Source organism: Chrysochloris asiatica, unplaced genomic scaffold, assembly GCF_000296735.1.
Source record: "Chrysochloris asiatica unplaced genomic scaffold, ChrAsi1.0 scaffold00040, whole genome shotgun sequence".
NCBI lineage: Eukaryota > Metazoa > Chordata > Mammalia > Afrosoricida > Chrysochloridae > Chrysochloris > Chrysochloris asiatica.
In genome coordinates this window covers 11,633,076-11,653,343 of record NW_006408558.1, presented here as the reverse complement: position 1 = coordinate 11,653,343, position 20,268 = coordinate 11,633,076, and the positions used below count along the sequence as shown (strand labels likewise).

At 58.0% G+C, this 20,268-nt stretch overlaps 1 protein-coding gene across 4 annotated transcripts in view; it reads right to left on the bottom strand.

The window, feature by feature from the left end:
• BRSK2 (BR serine/threonine kinase 2) overlaps positions 1 to 20,268 on the bottom strand; it is a 70,735-nt gene that overhangs the window by 4,204 nt on the left and 46,263 nt on the right. For all 4 annotated transcript variants that reach the window (XM_006860805.1, XM_006860802.1, XM_006860803.1 and 1 more), the window contains exons 3-16: positions 18,236 to 18,321; positions 16,663 to 16,803; positions 15,909 to 16,025; positions 14,820 to 14,853; positions 14,640 to 14,708; positions 14,140 to 14,286; positions 12,654 to 12,685; positions 12,186 to 12,350; positions 11,366 to 11,463; positions 11,138 to 11,288; positions 8,138 to 8,198; positions 7,178 to 7,385; positions 6,666 to 6,714; positions 1,000 to 1,123 (exon numbers count right to left, since the gene is read on the bottom strand). In XM_006860805.1, the coding sequence (XP_006860867.1) occupies positions 1,000 to 1,123; positions 6,666 to 6,714; positions 7,178 to 7,385; positions 8,138 to 8,198; positions 11,138 to 11,288; positions 11,366 to 11,463; positions 12,186 to 12,350; positions 12,654 to 12,685; positions 14,140 to 14,286; positions 14,640 to 14,708; positions 14,820 to 14,853; positions 15,909 to 16,025; positions 16,663 to 16,803; positions 18,236 to 18,321 (1,482 nt within the window). The remainder of the gene's footprint in view (positions 1 to 999; positions 1,124 to 6,665; positions 6,715 to 7,177; positions 7,386 to 8,137; positions 8,199 to 11,137; positions 11,289 to 11,365; positions 11,464 to 12,185; positions 12,351 to 12,653; positions 12,686 to 14,139; positions 14,287 to 14,639; positions 14,709 to 14,819; positions 14,854 to 15,908; positions 16,026 to 16,662; positions 16,804 to 18,235; positions 18,322 to 20,268) is intronic.

The window sequence follows — 20,268 nt, the reverse complement described above, 5'->3', positions numbered from 1 at the left end:
CTTATCTGTGAAATGGGTACAGCCCCATGGACACCATCAACATGGGGAGAGAGGAGATGCCTGCTCTCCCCATCTCAAAGTCCCAGAGACCAGGGAAAGCCTTAGATTTCTCCAGACAGAATGAGACCAGAGTGGACAGGGCATGAACAGAAAAGATTGGGAATCCTAAGAGCTTATGACAGCCCATACAAATAACACAGAGGAGGGAGGGGTGGGCACTGAGGAGTGAGAATGGGGGGTGAGGAGGGAGGGTCAGGGTCAGCAGGGTTTCCTGTGGCTGGAGGACCCTGAGAGACTTCGAGGAAGCAGACACTGCCTTACTTCTGTGGTGTGATTAAAGGGGCTGAGAACACGCCAGGCCTGTACCGCATGTTTACGCTGGAAGTGAGGGTGGAGATGGGGTACGGCCGTAGCACATGACCCCTCGGTGAGGGCTCTGCTGCCCCAGAACAAGACCCCAGTTCAGAGGTGTCCAGTGGGGAAGGCAGGGTCCTCAGCATGCAAGGCTACCCTAGGACAAGGATGGGGTTTTAGGGGAACCCAGGGTGGGGTGATTCTGGGGGAAAGTGGCAGAGATGCTGGAACAGGGGCTTAGCTGGATGCAGCCTCACCTGGGGCACTAAGGCAGCAAGCAGGCTTGGCAGTGGTCCCAGGAACCATGGCAGGGGTTGGGGGGGAGGGTGGCAGGACAAGAGGGACCCCCAGCAAGGTTGACCTGTGTGCCTGAGGAGGACGCTGGGGGAGGGCAGCTACACGGGGACTTGGTCTGTCTGGCCATGTCCCCAGTCCAAAGATCAGCGCCTCAGTAGGGTGGCAGGGCTTGTTGAGGTGGGAGTGCCTCTGCGTACCGGTGCCATCCCCACCCCAAGAGCCTGCTCTCCAACCCCACAGCACTCAGACACAGGGAATGAATGGGAACAAGCACATGGGGGTCTCCTTCGGACTCCTAGCTCCACGCTGGGTGTGTGAGTGACCCTGGGGGACCCCGGGGCCCCTCACCGAGAGGAAGGCGTGCACAATGTCGGCCTTGATGGAACTCAATGGTTTGTCCTTGATGACCACGAAGATCTGCTCTTCTTTCTCCAGGTTGATGAAGTTCCCAAACCATGACTTCTTGGCCAGCCTGGGGAGGGGGGTGAGGGGAGCAGTGTGGGAAGGGTGCGCCTTCAGACCCTGCAGGGCCCAGGGCCCCACGGCTGTGATTGGAGACCCAGTGGAAGGTGAGAACTATGGGGGCGGGGAGAGAGATCCTGCCTCCCTCCGTGGAAGCTGCTGAGTTTAAAGAATCCCATGAGGCAGCAGTGACAGGAAATAGACACACTTTGACATCCTGGGGTCCCTTGCAGGAAGCCCCCGGAAGCCTCAGAGAGGAGGGTCCTAGGTGGGGAGCAGACTGCTGACCACGTCCAGCCACTGGCCAGCTGTGTTAGGCCCTGATGGGGCATCCTGAGTCAACCCGTTTCCCTAGTGACTCGTAGCTGCCTCCCCACCAGCGGGCCTGCATGGATTTCAGCCCTAGCTCCTGGAATGACCGTCTTCCCATGACATCCTATTCCTGGACAGAAATCACCCCCACTGGCCCCCATAGAAGCTGGTGACAACAATGTGGTAGAAATCACCCCCACTGGCCCCCATAGAAGCTGGTGACAACAATGTGGTAGAAGGTGGGCTCCTGAGATGGCCGTGGTCCTTTATCAAAATCCACACCCCGTGTTGGGGGATGGGACGCTTTGACACTCAGCAGCAAAGGGAGTTTCTGGGACTGGCGGCTTCGGATCGGCCGGCAGACCCTCATGATTTATTTTTGTGGTCTTTGAACTTTTTATCGGTGTTCAATTTATCCACGGCAATGACGTCAACCGGTTCCTTGATGGTGGCTTGATGGAATGGTGTCTCCAGAGACCTGAACAGTGCACTGACCACAGCAGAGGTGGACCCCCCAGACGTGCAAGCCATCTCAGGACTTCATGGGGAGTTGCTCTAATCCCGTGGTACGCAGCTGTAGCTGTAGCGGCTGGGGGCTGGGGCCTCCTCCCTGGCTGCTAGGGTGTGGTCAATGGGAGAACCGGAGGACATGGTCACAGGTGGTCAGTCACATCTGGGCCTGGTGCTTCAGGGTCCAACACTTGTGGTGTCCTTTCCAAAGCATAGTTTTGGGGTTTCCTGCCTGCTAACTCCCTTGCTTCCTGTGCCTCACCCAGACCCCATCCTGAGCTGCTTCTTTACCGCCTTAGTCATGTTTGAGGCAGCAGCGTCCTTGTGAAGAGTCAGCTCACCTGTCACCAGAATCCTGGCCAAGGAGCACAGACACGGTCCCCCTGAGCCTGGCCGCTCCCAGGCACTGTCCACTCTGTGTCCGACACTCCAGAGGGTAGGCCCCTGGCCAGCCTGCTTCCTGCGCCCTATGCTCACTCCAAGGCTGGGACCCAGGCTGCCCTTGAGAACGTTTGCCAACAGATTACAAGAGGTATCTTTAACAGCCTCATATGCAAAAGTTGGACAATGAATAAAGAAGACCAAAGAAGAAGCGATGCATGTGAGTTTTGGTGTTAGAGGAGAAGATTAAAAGTACCGTGGTGTTCTAGAAGAACAAACAAATCTGTTGAAAGAAATACAGCCAGAAGGTTTCTTAGAAGCCAGGACGGCCAGACTTTGTCTCTCAAGCTTCAGATATATTATCAGGAGAGACCAGTCCCTGGAGAAGGACAAGTGGAGGGACAGACATAAAGGGGAAGACCCCCAGTGAGGTGGAGTGGCACAGTGGGAGCAGCAACAGTTATGAAGTTGGCATAGGGCTTTATGTTGTCGCTCCGAGTTGGTACAGACTCGAAGACGCGAAACGACATCAAGTCACTTTCGGGAGCCACAGTGGCGTTTCCTCCTCCCCTCACTTGAGGAAGTTGGAAATGGTCAGACTCCTGGTGTGGTGCTGCAGGTTAAGCACTGGACCCCAAGATCAGTTTGAACTGCAAGATTGGCAGTTGAAGCCCACTAACCGCTCCTCAGAAACGCTATACAGGGTCACGATGAGTCGGAACCAACTTAACAACGTACTTTACAACAACGAGCTGAGCTTCAGTGCTGGGGACAGGCCGAGGCAGATGGGTCACAGAACTTCCCTGATGGGACCCGGGTGGGGTGATCCTGGCAGACAGGGCTGCGAGAATTAGTCGTAGTGGACAGCTGGAGCAAGGACAGCTGTGAGGAAGAGCTTCAGCCGAGCCATTACTGTGGACAGGAGCTGGCCAGGTCCCTCAAGCAGAACTAAGCCTCATGGGGTCTCCTCACAGAGCTAAAGGGGAAACCGTAGGCAAGCACCCGGGCCACCCCGACTACAAGGTCTGTTTTCATTTTCTTGAAAAACACAGTAATTTTCATTATATTCATGCAAGCTTCTGGTAAGAGCGAAGAGTGAAATTTCAGGAAGATTCTAGGAGCCGTGGTGACGCCGCAATTAAGTGCTGTGTTGTTAACCTGCCATTGGCTCCACAGGAGTAAAGCTCTAGCAATCTGGTGCCATCGTGTCGGTTCCCTATAGGGTTTCTGAGTAGCAGTTTGTGGACTTTAACTTCTGACCTTGTGATTCCCAATCCGGTGCTGATTCCTACAGCCAAGGAAACCCCGCAGGGCAGTTCTAGTTTGTCACATGGGGTCACTATGAGTTGGAATTGATTCAACGGCCTCCAACAACACAAGAGACCCAGGGACGGTTCCATGGTAGAATTCTCTCGACCCAAGAAGTTTGATTATTGGCCAGTCCACATTAGATGCAGCCACGACCTGCCTGCCAGGGAAGACTTGTTAGCTGCTGAGATGCTGAACATGTTTCAGCAAAGCTTCCAGACTGAAACAGATGAGGACGAACGGTCTGGCCATCTAATTCGGAAATCAGGCAGTGAAAACCCTTTGGACCACAATGATGCCATCTTCACTTCTCTCGGTTGTTCTTTTGGGACAGATTCCATGGCAGGCAACAACATGAGCAAGGCTAACCAAAGCCAACTGCCGTGAGGTATCCACAAACTCTACTTGCTGAGTATTGACTGGGGTCTTAACAGCTCATGAGGGGCCATCTAAGGTGCAACTCTTGGTCTCCCCTTCCAGAACAAAGAAGAAAACCCAAGCTGCAAGGAAACAATGAGACCAAAGTGAACCTCAGTCTCCACAACCCTGAGACCAGAAGAGCTAGATGGTGCCCGGCTCCCACAACCAAACGTTCTGAAAGGAACCCCATTAGAAGGTCCTAGAGAGAAACATGTGGAACAAAACTCAAAATCTTAAAAAAATGGCCAGGCTTACTGGTCTGACATAGACTGGTAGAACCCCCAAAACCATGACCCCTGGTCATCCTTCAGGCCTGAAACTAAACTCAGCCCAGTGGCTCAATGTCCAGCCAAACAACTGTTGTTCAGTGCCATCGAGTCAGTTCTGACTCACAGCGACCTTGTATAGGCTTTCCAAGGTGAGCTTGAGCTGCCGACCTTGTGGTTCAAGCTGACCTTGCAGTCCAGCGCAATAACCCACAATGCCTCACCAGGACTCTCAAACAACAGACAGGTCTACCAGGGGAACAGTAACACTAGAGAGGAGGGGCACACCTTAGAATCTTCAAACATTTGAGATCCAAAGGGCAGCATTTACCCCCGGGCACCATTCAGAGGGGTTAGGAAAGAAGAGGGGATGGAAACCAGAAACCCGGGGGGGGGGGGGGGGTCAGTGATGTTAGCTTGTGAGAATTACATACATACTTAATGTAGATGCGTTGCTGAGTGGAGAAATGATCTGCTCTGTAAACCTTCACCCAATTCACAATAAAAAATCAACAAAGAAAAAGCGAGTAGGATTACAACAGCCCCGAGAGAAGAGCACGAGCGGAATGCGGGACCCTATTCAGAGAAGCAGCAACACCAGAGATGGAGGCAGAGATGGGGACATGGAGAGATAGAGCAGCTGGGGACTCTAGACTCATGGAAAGAGAGGGACTGAGAGCTGGCGGCCAGGAGGCAGGCTTGCAGAATGTGCCCTTTGGTTTTTTAAATTATTATATATTCCTCAGTGGTTTTATGTACACCCTCCCCCCAAACAAAATTACAACAGAGAGAATACAAGCAACTACTGTTGAATGATGATGCATGGAGGGGATTGTAATCATTTCAGTGAAATGGTGAGCATAAAGCCGATGTTCTCCCATGTAAACTGTTATTCAATTCGCAATAAAAACTTAAAAAAAGCGAAACAACAGTCCCTTGATCCTTGGTCTTGGGGGTCAGGGACCCACAACCTGCTCGGAGTGGTGTTCAACCGAGAGAAGGACTGGAGTGCCTAAACTCCACTGGGTCTGGGGGTCCGCACCCCAGGTCGTGACGCCGTGCTCAGCAGGCTAGCAAGGAGCAGACTGCTTCTATATGGCTCCTTATTTTGAGAACGTGGCCAGATACAGTTCTTTTCCTCTTTAAACAAATATTTGTGTTTGAATCTCCATTGTCTCTGTGCCCAGCCCCTGGTAACCACCAATAAGCTTGAGTCTTAATGCATTTCTGTATTCCAGGTGTTTCATTCACCTTGGATCAGATGCTATGTGGCCTTTTGTATCTGACTTCTTTCACTGAGCATCTTGTCTTCAAGGCCCACATCAGGACTCACTTCTTCACGGGTCAAGTAAGATCCACTGAAGTGAATGGGCCCTGTAGATGGACACTTGGGCTGGTCCTTCTCTATCTCTCTGCTGCCGACGGGTCTCAGCACTGTCTGCCAGGACTGGCTATGACCTTGGCAGCTCCGATGATCCCCACCCCAGCGATCCCACACCAGCGGTAGGTACTGAATTGCTTGCATCCTTTTCCAGGACATTGGCAGACTGATGGAGGGTTCCGTAGACTGGGGGAAAGTGACCCTGAGCCCCAGTGGGGCTAGGTCCAGGGTCCAGGGGGCAGATGCTGACCCCGGAGCAGCCCCATGTCCTGGTCACTGCAGACCTCCCTCCTCAGCTTCTGGGAGCCTAGGATCTCAGCAGGCCACACCACCTGCTGGTTTCTGGCGGTGTGTGCATCTTACTGAAGTCCATCTGTTCTGGCTGCTGCTGGACCTGCTGGTCTCCCCCATCAGTGCTGGGAAGCTCTGTGCTGGACTGGGACTGGGTTTGCTGATGGTTGCATGTCCACGCTGGGATTCCTGGGAGGCCTCATGAACTCCCTGTCAACCCCCGCTGCTTCTACCCAGTGAACCCTTCCAGGAAGCTGACTGCCGAGTCCCCACAAGGGAGGTCCCCTGGTAGTTTGAGTCCTGAGAAGGAACTGAGGTTAAAGACACCCTGGTTGGAGGCTGGGGTCGGAGCTCGACATCGGTGTATGCATGGTTGTATGAGCAAGCCTCCCTGCTACACACTACCCCTTCCCTCCCCCAGCATCTCCCCTCACACTCCCCTCGCCCACCTTCAGTCAACCCGAGACCCTCACCAAGACCCCCACCAGGACCAGGGCTTCTAACAGAAATTCTCTTGGCAGCCGTGCCCTGCTGCTGCCCTCAGCCCCATCTCATCCTACTAAGCAACAGGATGTGATGTCAGGGAGGGTCCCAAGAGGGCGGGCAGTGGACTCCGAGCAGGCCCTGCTGTCCAGCACTCAGGCTCAGCAGTGAGTATTCCCACCCTGGCTCAGGGCACTTACTCTGGGGACGACTCTGGGGTCAGGTTGGACATCTCCTCTGGCGTCGGGACTGCACAGACACACAGAGAGAGAAACGAGGTGACCACCAGCCCCAGGGGGAGGGGGACACTGACCAGGGGCAGTCTGACCAGTTCCAACTGCAGAGGCTGCCCAGGTCAGCAGCAGGAGGTGGGAGGAACTGTCCCATCCCCGGTGCTGAAGCCATCCCTTCTCCCTGTCCCACCACACCCCTGCATCCAATCGGCAGCGCTGTGGTGTCCGTGGACCCCCACTCGCAGTTGCCCTGATCTCGAGGCTTCTCGTCCGTCCACCACCCCACACCCAGGGCTCAGCATTGAGGCGGATGGGACCCCCTGCACAGAAGGACAAAGGGAGCTGAGAGAGCCCCTTTGTCCATTGTGTGCCCTGCACCCAGCTAGAGGCTCACAGGGACCCGAATCCACGTGAGCACTGATGACGCTGACCACCGCGGGCCGGGCTGGGGCCCCATCCCAGACAGTTGTCCTGCCCACCTTGTAGTTTCCGGCGGTGGAAGCGTGGGGAGCCCAGGAAGCTGTTCTTAATGGAGTTGAGTCGCGTTCTCCAGGGCACGCCCCCGACGCTGGGGCTGGAAGGCGGCGTGGGGGTGGGCGTGCCCGCCGGGCTCTCCTTTGGCGTGTGGACTGGCGTCCCCTTGGGGGTTGGGAGGGGACTGCCCCTCGGAGAGGGGTGAGGGGTCACCTGTATGGTGGGGACAGATTTGGCGTTTGGATCGGTCCCGGGCGGAGGGGGCCTGGCTGGGGCCGGCGGGCCAGGGTCCGGGGCAGCCGGGAGCGCAAGAAGCCCAGAGGCGGCGACAGAGGGCCGGGCCTGGGCACCGGCGGGGGGCGGATGGGACCTGGCGCCCTGCAGAGGCCGGTCGGTGCGCACGCCCTTGCACGGCAGGGTCTGAGTCCAGGGGTTGGGCCGCGGGGTCGGTGTTGGGGGCGCGCGTCCGGCCCGCAAAGCGCTCCGACAGGCTCCGGGCTCCGCGGAGGTGGCCAGGGGGCAAACTAGGAGGGGCGGCTCGGGGGGCGGGGGAGGCAGGACGAACTTCCTAACAGGCTACGGGTAGCGGGGACGAGCAAGCGAAGAAGAGGGACGAGGGAGTCCACGTCGCAAGCAGCCCGCGCGCGCGCCGTAAGCCCATGCACCCGCATGCATACACAGAGCGGGGCACCAGAGGACAAGGGGGTTGGTTGGTGAGACAGGCAGGCAGGGATGGGCGTGCAACAAAAGAAAACACGAGACACACGAGAAGACAAACAAAACAGAAGAACGTGCAGTTAGCAGCCAGGGGGCAGCGAGGGAGCCGGCCCTGTCTGTCTGTGCGTGGTGGAGAGGTTCAGCCAGGGAGCCCCCACGGGAAGGGGTGGAGCATGGGGTGGGGGCACCTGGGTTCCTTCCCGCCCCCGTGCGCGCTGAGGGGAGTTGGCAGAGGCGGGGTCACTTACCCGGGGACTGCTGAGTGGACTTGTGGAGAGGCCCGAGGACGCGCCACTGATGGACCGAGACCTGGGGGCAAGGCAGAGGAGTCGGAGTCAGGGGGGCTCAGAAGCAGATGTCTCCCGTCTCCGCCCCTCACCCCAGGTGAACCCTCCAGGCGGCCACCGGCGCTAGTCAGTACTGCTGAGCCCACACCATGTACAAGATCTCAGAAGCACCCCAGCATCTGGGAGCCCCCGAGCCCCCCTGTGCAGCCCAGAGCCCAGGATGAACAGCAGGGCCTTGGGCCTGGGCCGGGCCCCATGCCAGGCTTTGTCCAGCCTAGGTAAGCCGGCTTCTCTCTCTGTGGCAACTGTTCTGAGCTTGACCTCTGAGCCCGGCCGGGGCCCCAGTCCTCACACCCTGGTGACTGGCCATGTCTAAAGTGTACCCTTCCCCACCTAAAGTCCACCCCACAAGAGCCTAAGCTGAACCTGGGCAAGCTGGTGGCATCGGCAGGATGGTGGGGCCAGACACAGCCAGAACTACTATGGATACGCTTCCCTCCCCCACAGGAAGAGCAGAGGCAAGTGTGCGCTCACCCCTGGGTGCTGGCACCCACAGACCTGAGAGACTAAGGTGTGTGGATGGTGCCCACTTCATCCCCACCCCTGGGCTGAGGCTGGCTCCTGGATCCACACCAGTCCCCTGTGGGCTGCCCGGTGGTGACAACCCTGCCCAGCTAACACACGGGCCAGCTGAGGTGGCAGTGACTTCCTCTCCACCCTGCTGTCCTGGCTGGAGACCACAGCCCTCCCTCAGCCCTGGTCAAGCTGTGGCCCTGGTAAGGAGGCCCATTCGCCCCCAATCAGGGGGCAAGACCCTGTCACCGGCCCCCAAACAAAAAAGAAGGAGCAGTGTAAGCAGGCTTAGGAAGGGTCCTCCCCCCGCTACTGTCCAGCTGAACCCTGGACGCTATGCTGTTAGGGCCCGGCAGGAGGGCGGCGGTGGGGAGCGAGCGGCGGCGGGGGCAGCAGGCGCAGGAAGCAGAAGGTGTTTGGTGGGCCCAACATCAACCCAAAGAGGCGGCACCAATGCCCAGGTGAGACCCTCGAGCCTTCTCCCACTCTCGGGAGCCAGAGGTCACCCTGAACTGCCCGAGATGCCCATCAAGGTAACCCCAGCCACACTCCCAGGGAGAACCATGCAGGTCTCCAGCCTGGGGCCATGGGGGCTCCTCCTGGACCTCAGCTCAGCTGACCCCGGGCCCCAAGCTGTCCTGGGGTGAGATGGTTGGGGAGGGGCCCCAGTGGCCCTGCCATCTGCCTTGCCCCGCCCGGCAGCGGGACAGCATGTGCGGGCAGGGCGTGGGGTCGGGTGGGCAGGATGTGTACCTGTCTTCTGTGCTGAATTGGGGGTGGGCCTCAACGATATCCAGGCTTTTACTGAACGCTGCTTTACTACAGCAGGAACAAAGCGAGAAAAGAGAGTTACCACACGGCCACTGCAGGCAGCTGGGGACAGGCCACGCTTCACCGTGACCTCTAGGCAGCTCGAGGCTGGGGACAGCAAGAGGGAGCTGGGCAGACAAGGGGTACCACAAAGTGGAGCTGCTAGGGGCACCATTCAGCACGGTCATTACCTCTCCCAGCCCTGCAGAGGGGTCTAATCAGGGGCTCGAGCTGCAGGTGACTGAACTGGGAGGAGGAGCTCCAGTGGGGTGGACCCCAAGAGAGATGGTTTTCAAGGCTGGTCCACAGCCCAGGGTCTACACCCTGACCCCAGCCCAACACATACCACCCAGGGGTGCCAGGGGACTGGGAGAGGCCGCCGCACAGGGAGGTCGGAGCTAAGGTAGTTGGGGTCTCCTGCCCCCCCCCCAGGCAGCGGTGGCAGAGTGTGCCTGTGAGGGAGGGGCTCAGAGCTAGCACTCAGCCAGACTTCAGGGGTCCAGTGGGAGGCCCCAGAAATGGAGCTAGGGGCTGCTGACCACTGCAAGATGGACCTGGGTTTCTGGGGCTGAGTTCACCCCAAATAGTCACGAACCAGATCAGGTCAGCAGAACCTCCTTTCAAGCCCCTCACCTCCCCGTCCAGTTTTGGGAGCATAGCCTGGTCCCCTGGACAGGCCTAAGGACCAGGAACCAGCCTAGGGTAGCTGGAGCCAGGGCCCAGGGTTGTCAAGATGGTGGCCCGGTGCCTTGTGTTTCACCGCAAATTCCTTAGGAGTAGATCTGACAGTGCATCTACGCACCTGGCACAGGCTGGAAGGGCAGTGGGCACTAGGGCCCAGACCTCAGGGCAACCAGGGGTACTGAAACTTCTGGTGCCCTCGCTGGTTCCTAAGACCATCCCCACACTGAAGCCCTGCCTAAGGGAGAGGGCCTGTGTTCTGCCCAGGCTGAGACTCAGCCCCAGGAGCTCTGTTAACAACGGTTCCCTCGTCACACCTCCAGCATTCTGTAGGCCACTTCCACTGCTCTGCAATGTGCCAGGGAGCCAGCTAGGCTAGCTGCTCTGTGTCCCAAGGAGGCAGGCAGAACAGGACTGGTCCAGTCCACCAGCTTAGTGAGGCTCATTCCTCCCACCCAGCCAGTCCACTACTTGGCCCAGTCCACTCAGCTCAGCCCAGCCCACCCGGCTCAGCTCAGTCCACCCAGTTCAGCTCAGCACACACAGCTCAGGCCAGTTTGCCCAGCTCAGCCCAGTCCAACACAGATCAACAAAATAAAAGTACAGTGTAGTCAAATCCGCTCAGCCCAATGCTATGCTTAATGGCCCGGCCCAGTGCTGTTCAGCCCAGGACAGCTCAACCCAGGCCACCAAAGCCAAGATGGTTCAACTCAGCTCCGCCTTGCCTGGCCATCGCAGCTCTGCACAATCCTATACTTCCCGGCCGGGCCCGGCAAAGCCCAGCTCATCCCAGGCCACAAAGCCAAGAACTGACCTGCCAAGGCCTCCCAGCCCCACCGCTCTGTGCCAGCCTCACCTAGTGGAGCCCACACCAGTCAGGCCTTCTGGAGTACTTACCTCTGGCCATGCTGGGCCATCTCGATAGCTCTCCTAGCAGGCACCGGGGAGCCACCGTCTGTCACGCTGAGCACTTCCATGGACTTGCGTTCTGGCCGTCGCTTGCCATGCCGGTTCAGCATGGGGGAGTCCACACGCTTCCGGGGGGGATCTGCGCACAGATAGGGGGTCAGGCCACATTCGACCTGCACAGCCCGACTCTGGTTGGGCTGCCCTCAGATCCTGTACCTATTTCATTCCTGGGGGGCAGGTCCTCATCCTCATGGCTCGGATACCGCTCCTTCCGGTCAAGGAGGAGGAAGTAGATCATTTTCTCCTGGTTCTCCCTGTAGTCAGGTAGAGATGCCACAGGACAGGTGACTGCTGAGAGCCATGTGAGCTGAAGGTCTTAGACTTGGGGGTAGTTTAACCAAAGGACTGCAACTGAACGGTTGTGGTCCAGAAAACCGGGCAGTTCCCAGGTCTTACAGGACTGCTTCGGGGGTCAGGGAACTTGCAAGGTTTTTTCCTTGTATGACCTTCAGTTCAAGTCTGCAAAAATATCTAGCTGCCCTATCTCTGTTTCCCTAGCAACTGCATTCTTCTGATAAAGTCCCACTTACTGTGTCCATCAATAATACGAGATGTGATTCTTTTCCCTGCCCCCAGCACCTCCCCTTGAGCTGTGTATATAATAACGTCACTGCCTTGATCTGAGCTGCAGTGTCTCCATCAGAGTGCTGCGTCCCACCTGGTCCAAACTTTACTTTTTTTCAATCGTGTCTTGTGTCTTTCTTTTAACTTTAATCTCCGGTCGCCCCTACTTGGGTTTTAATCTCTCCACACAGGTCACGGCAAATAGCCACTTTTGGGTTGTGGCAGTTGTCCCCAGCAGGTGACGATCACAGGAGGACGTCCCAACTCTCAGCGGCCACCTCAACCCTCCCAGCATCTTCCTTGGGATTCTTGGGACCCAGAGGGTGGAACTTCGGGCCCTCGCCCTCTGGTCCACTATGGACACACTCCCTGACCCTGACCCAGCCCCACAGCTCCCCAGCCTTGGACGTACTCCTCAGACAAGAGGTCCTGCAGCAGCTTGTTACGGTCTCGGAAGCAGCCCAGCGAGTGCATGCTGTCCAGCACATCAGGGTCCAGGTCCTCGAGGCTAGGCAGAGAGCGGATCTGCACCTTGCGAGGGACCGGCTGCTCTGGTTCAGGTTCATTCTTGCCCCCTCTGTGGATGACAGGACATCACCAAGGTTACTGTCCTCAGCCCAGGAAGCTCCTCCACTCCTACCCTGAGGCTGCTGGGGAAGGTGGAAGGCCCGGCCCTCTCCTGGGACCCGGGGTCCTGATGCTCTCCCTGTGCCCGGCCCCTGCACATCTCTTGCGTCCTGCCCGCACCCGCAGGCCAGGTCAGAGAGGGTCCCCGCTGAGGGCTGGGAGGTGCCTGCCCTGGGCCAGTGCCCTCCCCCCTTCCTAGCAGCTCCTCTGGCCACAGGCAAAGCAGGTGATTAGTGCGTGAAAAGCTACTTACATATACCATATGTGTTTCTGAATGTGCTCTAGCTACAAGGAAAGAGAAACAGGGAGTTAGTACGGAGGAAGGAGGGGAGCCCAAATTAGGAGGCGTGAGGACAGAGCAGGAGGAGGAGGAAGGAGAGGGAAGAAGGTGGAAAGGGGCACAGGAGAGGAGGTTGAAGAGGGAAGTGGACAAGGAGGGGGGGAAGGGTGGGAAGGAGGACTAGATGGGAGGAAGGTGGGAGGAGGAGGAGTAAAAATAGGGGAGGGGCAGGAGGGAGGGAGAGGGGATATGTTTCTATCCCCCCAGAGGAGAGAAAAAAACAAACCTAGAGAAGGTAAGGGGTTGAGGAAGAGACTCTAGGCAGGGGAGGGGAGCAGGGAGGCAGAGCCCCTCTCCCTGGGTTGCTGTGCTTCACCCTTGGTTGTAGCCCTGGGGGGCAGGGGGAGGTCCAGAGGGAGGAGGGCAGGGGGCTCAGGAGGGCCGGGGTGCAGGTGCGAGCAGGAGGCTCCGAGGATAGCCTCAGCACACAGACAGGACCTCTCCTCCCTGAACAGGGGCCAGCCCCAGGGTGAGCCCTACATCCTGGAAAGACCAGCTCATTAGGATCCTGGAATAAGTCATCCAACCCTCCTGCAACCACCCACGCTGGTTGTAGGGACCATTGAAGGTTTGCAGCAGAGCTCCAGGCAGGTGGATCCACCACGCCCAGGCCATTCAAAGTGGACACATGCCCTCCCAGCACACATCTGTGCCACCAACCTGGGCACACCAGTGATAGGCAAAGGCCTACCATCCATCTGTACACATACACACCTCTACACAAATGCACATGTGCACACATACACACGTCTGCCTTGTCAATTACTCACCCTGAGCACACACATAAATGCACACACACTGTGATCCCATTCCACATGCACAGCCCTGCCCTGCCGCCAACACGTACGCTCACACACATACCTGTGCACTAGCAAACCAGTGCATACACCTGTGCATACATCATGGTTCCCCTTGCTTGCACATTCCCAGGCAAACACCTGCCACCTACATGTGCATGCACACACATATCTTTGCACATACACACCTGTGTACACACATATACTTAACTGTGCATACAGGTGCACGCATGCACACATCCTGATACTCCTGTTTCATATGCCTGCCCTTCGCCCAGTTGTACACACACACACATCAAACCCTCTCCACACCTGCAGACACCCCCAAACCCTCTCCACACCTACGGGCACAGCAGTCTCTCCCCAGTGAAAGTGCCTGAAGGGGGCGCTGGAGACAGATGTAGCTGTCATAGGGTGGGGATCTGTGGAAGGGTGCAGAGATGCCCCGGAAAGGACAGGCCTGGGCGTGGGTTAAGTAAGGGAGCCAGGAAGGAAGAAGGGGAAGGGAGATGGTGGGCCCACCGCGGGGGATGGAGGAGTGGACGTCCTGATGGGAGCTGAGCATGGCTAGGGAAGGTGTGCGGTCCCCTCGCCCCACGCACCGTAAGGCGCCGCGCTGCGTCCACCTCGATCATGCCGCGGAGCAGACTCTGGCAGTCCGGCGGGATGAAGTGGGGCATGTGGAAGACGCCACGCTTGACTTTCTCCAGCAGCTGCCGTAGGTTGTCGTCGTCAAAGGGCAGCGCCCCCTGCGGGCGGCCAGGGCAGCGTCAGTACGCTCACTGACAGCTGGCAGCACCGCGGACAGCTCCGTACGGGGTCGGGGGTTTGGGGGAAAAGTGGAGAGGGGGGAGGGGGAGGCAGCGGTAAGGAGGGAGACCGGAGGACGGCAAAGGAAGTAGGGAAAAGGGGACCAGGAGAGAAGGGCAGAGGGCACTGAGCGAGAGGGGCGCGGGCAGGGCTAGAGAGATCAGGTAAGAAGGGGGCGGGTGCAAGGACTGGGAAGGAAAAAGGGGGTCAGGATCGGGAGAGGGGAGCAGAGAGGAGAAGGGAGGCAGCGGGGAGAAGGAGTGGACACAGGGAGGGCAGGCTGGGGCCTCACCACCAACAAGGCGAACAGGATCACGCCACAGCTCCACACGTCCGCCTTCCGGCCGTCGTATTTCTCACCCTGCAAACATCAAGGGCCCAGGTCGTTACAGGGTGCAAGGAGCAGGAACGGGGTACCCAGGCAGGGGGTGGGGAGGTCCCTTCAGCAAGGGTGAGGCCATTGGTTACTTACCCGGATCACCTCGGGGCAGGCGTAATGGGGGGATCTGAAAGCAAACACAGCTGGTCAGCGGGGAACACGCGGTCTCCAGACCCTCCTGCTTCTCAAAGCCTCCCGGAGCGTCTCCCTGGCCTCAGGCGGCCCTTGTTCACTCTTGTCAGCCCCCTAACCCCACAAACTCCCCTAGGCTGAAGACGACTAGAGGCTAGGCCCACCACGGATCCCTAAGAAGCTGGCTGTCCAGAATGCGCAATCCCCCTGCTCCCCGGAGGAGATCAAGTTGGGGATGGGGAAGTTGTTTGCCATCTGCTCAGCCCTCACTAGGGTGGTCCTCAGATCAATCCCAAGGCTGAGTGCAAACACTGCCTGAAGAGGAACCTGCAGAGGAATCTGGGCCTAAACTGGAGGAGGGGCCTGTGAGGAGGCGGGACTTCGAGCAGGAGGAGGGGCGGAGGGTGGGGCCTATGTGAAGAGTAGGCGTAGTTGCTAGGAGGGGGAAGAGTCCTGCGATGGGAGAGGGGAGATGTGGAGAGAACTTACGTGTAGTGGGGGGCCTGCAGAGCGAAGATATATGTGCAAGCAGGGAGGGAAGGGAAGGAAGCCACTTGGAGGCAGGGGTCTGAATGGGACGGAGGGGCCTGGTGGAGGGCAGGGAACCCTCGCCAGTTCTCACAACAGGGCATTCTAGCAGAGCTGGGGCAAAGACCACGGGGTCCGGGCTGGCAGGGGCACCTGAACCCCACAGCGGGGTGTCTTCTGGGCCCATTCCCTTGCGCCGCGGGCAGAGCCCAGGCTGTGTGCTGGAGTTGGAAATCAGTCTAGAAGCTTCATGGCCCCGTGGCTGGGTGGGCAGTAAAGGCCCAAGGCTCCCTGGCCTCAGAGACCCTCGAAGCTTTCCAAGTCTGGCCCTGGTCACCCCTGCCCGTCTGATCAAGGCCTCCCAGAGCTGGGAGCTCTTCCGGAGGGCAGGCCTCTCCAGGGTCCGAGGGTGCAGCACCAAAAGTGTCCAGCAGAGGGCGCGTGGAGGCTGGACCAAGGGCCTGACTCCGCGGGTTCCCGCCAGAGGCTGCACGCGGACGGGGACCAAGAACGGATACTCACCCGCAGCTTGTCTCCAGCAGGCTGTCGCCAACCTGCAGCGACGCCATGCCGAAGTCGGCGATGCGGATGTTATTCTTCTCGTCCAAAAGAAGGTTTTCTGGTTTCAGATCCCTGTGGCTGAAGATGACCGCGGGGAGAGGCCGCGTGACCTCTTGGAGCCACGGCCTCTCCTCTACCCAGCCCCGCCCCCGCCCTTGGGGATGCCCCTTGGCTAATGTCCGACCCTACTAGCCCCAGGGTGGCCCCCTCAAACCCTCTCCTTGCACCACCACCAGAACTGCCTCCCCTCCCCCCAACTCCAATCTAGGCAGCCCAGGGGCCAATGACAACCCATCCTGGTGATGTCACGATCAGCCAATCAGAAGTCGTCTGCCGGTTTGGGCTTTGGGGGATTAAATGGGGACCAGCTCCTGCCTCCTGGTTAGGCCTGCATCTTCCCGTCCTCCCTGCAGACTCGGGCTTTCTCTCCAGTCTGGGGGGCGGGCACCCTGACCTCAGCTGGGAGCACAGAGCTGCTCTGCGTATCCCCCGCACCCCCCCCCCAACGTCTGAAAGGCCACCTGGCACTGGGGAGTGGGCTCCCACGCCGTTGTGTGGATACCCGGCAGAACCTTCCTAATGTCCTCTGGAGGGAGGGGCACTGTTTCAAACTGACTGGAGGAGATGGTACATGTGGGGGAGGGGGCGCCGGGAGGGCTAGGGGCATTGGAGAGGGAACGCTCCAGAGGGAGTGGCTGGGGACCAAGCCACGCACCATATGGAGTGACTATGACAGAAATCCAGCGCTGAGATGATCTGTCGGAAGAACTTGCGAGCCTCTTTGGGGGTCAGCCTCCCCTTTTTCACAAGGTAGTCAAACAGCTCCCCACCAGACACGTGTTCTAGCACCAGGTACCTATGAGAGGACCCACACGTCGGGATGGTGCACCCCAGGACTGTGACCACCCCAGAACCCATGATCCTTCAGTGCCCTTCCCCCAGCCTCAGAGCCTCCTTGGGTCAGGCACCCTCCTGCCTCAGGACCAGGACTTGGGGGGCAGGACCGGGAGGGCAGGGGGCAGAGGTACCCTCTGAGTTCCTGGGGCCTAGGAACAAGGGACAGCCCTGAATGTAGATGGCAGGCCCTGTCCTGGTTCATGAAGTAGGGTGCTGGCTGGCCTCCAGTCTCAGCCAATCAAGCTCCTCCCTGGCCCACCCCTTGGGTTCTGGCTGAATCAGACACATCCTCAGCCCTCAGGGTGGGGGTGGGGATAGAATAAGCAGGCAGAGCTAAGGCAGGGGGGATACATGAGCAGGTCTGCCAAGGACCCAGGGAGGAAAGACGGTGAGAGTAAGCCAGGTTTAATGGGGCTGGGCCTGCAGGGGTGACGGGATTCCCCCCCACCCCCATGTCTCTAAGAAGCAGCCTGTGGCCCTGAGGTCTAGGCGGAGCATCCATCTGTCCTGCTTGGCGGCTACCAGCTGCACAGCCTTGAAGGAACCCTATTGTTCCAACCACTTCCTGGTTTGTGCGCCCAGGCTAGCAGCGTGCACCTTTGTGCTGTCCTGTTACCTGCGAGGTATACCAAGGCACCTTACCAGTATCAACCACTGATACCAAATAAGATGGGCAACTCAGCCTAAGTCTAAGACGCTGGAACTCTAGTCCCCAAGGGCTCCCAGACACAAGAATATAAGGATTCAGAACTCAGTGACTGAAGAGGACAGTCCTGGGCCCAGGTGATCCATGGAGCAGCAGGAATGGGGTTGAAGACCAGGAATGCATCCCAGGGCACCATTTGTGTGCCCTTCTTCTCAGTCCCGCCCCCAAACACACACAGGGGACAAGGGCTTTGTTGAGGCCACACAGTGGTGATGGCCCAGCTAGGGTGGGTCCCTGCTCCACAGTCCTGTCCCCACACTGCACCCAATTCCCAGGAGAATAAACACCAAATCCACACAGGGAGCACGGAGCAGTACTGGAGTTTCCACCATGCCTGCTGAACCCTAGTCCTGCCAGGAAGGGGGTGGGTAAGATGTGACCCAGCATTTCCCTGAGTGGGGCTGGCAGGTGTGCCGGACTCCAGGTATGGGGCTGAGGGCTCACAGGTTCAGTGCAAGTTGTAGGGAGGGTCCGCGGTGACCTCCAGTGGGAGCCCCGGGCACAGTGGGGTGGGGGCAGAAGGCTGCCCAGAGCCAGGTGTCCAGGTGTGCCCAAGCCACCCCTGCCCCCTGATCTAGCAGTGGGGACTCCAGGACCCAAGTCCTGCCACAGGATCTGCAGTCTCGGCCCCATGCCCACTCCTCCCCGTCTGCCAGCCCAGCTCTCCAAACCCAGCAATACCTACAAATATTTTTTATTTTCATAAACGTCGTGCAGCTTGAGGACATGCGGGTGCTCTATGAGCTTGAGGATGGCTATCTCCCGCTCCACCTGCAGAGAGAGTGAGCACAGTGTCAGGGCACAGGCTGTGGGCCAGGCTGCGGGCCAGGGCGCCAGGCACACACAGGCAGAGGCGTGGCCACTGGGCCGTGGCACGTGGGCTTCAGGGGCAGGGGGAGTTACAGGAAGGACCACAGGGGAAGTGTGATGCAGGGCCACTGGGGGGCAGGGACGCAGCCACTGGAGTGTGGGTGAGGTGTATGGGAGGACAGGAACACAGCCACTGGAGTGTGGGTGAGGTGTATGGGGGGACAGGGACACAGCCACTGGAGTTTGAGTGAGGGGCACAGGGTACGGGAGCAGAGGCGTGGCAAGGGGCATTGCAGGGTGGGTTCCGAGTGTGAGCAGTTCACCCATTCCCTCAGTACCCCAGCACACATCCTTGGCTCGCTGATCTGATGTGTGCAGGTACTGGGCAGTGAGGAGACCGAGGGACTCTGGGCCTCCAATTGGAGGGCTGCGGTGCAGCCCTGCAAGAGCCAGAGGCTGAGGGGGGCACGGGACCCCCAGGGCCCGATTGCCCGTGGCCCTGCCCCATCAAGAGAGTGGGGAGAACAGAGGCAGCCTGAGCCCAGAGACTCAGAGAGCAGGCAAAGTGGCTCAGAGCTGCAGACTGCAGTGTGCTTGAATGGTGTGGTTGTGGCCACATGTGTGTGTGTTGCTGTCTAGCCCTGTGTGTGCCCAGATCCGAGGACAAGCCAGAAGAGTACTGCTATTAAGGTTCCAGTTTAGACATTCCTGGGTTTAATCCAGACGCGATGTGTTTAAACATCTCTGCGATCGGTGACGGCTGCAGACAAGTTCTCTTGACCGTGCATTTGTTCAGTCTTGTTACGAGAGCGCACTGACTCTGTTGGATACGCACTGGACTGCTAACCACAAGGTCAGTGGTACGAGCCCACCAACCACTCTACAGGGGAAAGATGAGGCTTTCTGCTTCCATAAAGATTTACGGCCTAGGAAACTCTATACAGGGTTACTATGATTCAAAACCAACTGGAAGGCACTTAACAAAAACAATACTCTCTTCCCTGTCTTCCAATCAAAACAGCAGCTTCTGAGGGGATCTGCTGAGCCAGTCAATTCAAGGCAGCAAAGAGCTCAGCTCAGAAGGTTATGGTAACTCTTTTCTTTTGGGATTCTCAAGGGGTCATCTAAGGAGCTCTGGTAGCGTAGTGGTTACGAATCGGGCTGCAAACCTCAAGGTCAGCAGTTCGAAACTACCAGCTGTTCCGCGGGAGAAAGATGAGCTGTTCTGCTCCCATATTTACAGCCTCGGAAACCCTGTTCAGGGTCGCTATGGGTCGGAACCAACTTCACAGTAATTGGGGTCATCTGGGAGCGAGGTGGCTCCATAGGATAGGCACTGGCCTATGAACCACAAGGTGGGCAGTTTGAGCTTACCAGAAAATCCACCAGAGAAAGATGCTTTCTGCTCCTGTAAAGATGTACATCCTTGGAAACCCCATACAGGAGGGCTCTGAGTTGGAACGGACTCCGCAGCACAGAACATCAAGGTGTCCATCTTGATAGATTTTCTTGAAGGACACACGGCAATCATCGGGGTTTCTTACGAAGAAGTTGTAAGAGAATGGAAACCTTCATCGACAAGAAAAAGTCCAGGAACGTTGCACCAAGGAATTTGTTCTATGACCAGCTCATTCTTCATGGATGGCAAGGGCTGTCTACGAGAGTCAGTGGGAAACCCTGCCCCATTCCCTACAATCCGGATCTTGCCCCTTTAGACTTCTTTTTGATCCCCATTCTCAAAGAACATTGAAAAAGAACATAATTTGAATCCCTTGAAGACACAAAAGTTGCCGTTTTGACGTGATGTGCAAAATTCTAAGAGCGCAAGATTCTTTGGGGGGAAGGATTGTTAATGCTAGATGCTATAGGCTCATAGCAACCCTGTGCACAACAGAACGAAACACTGCC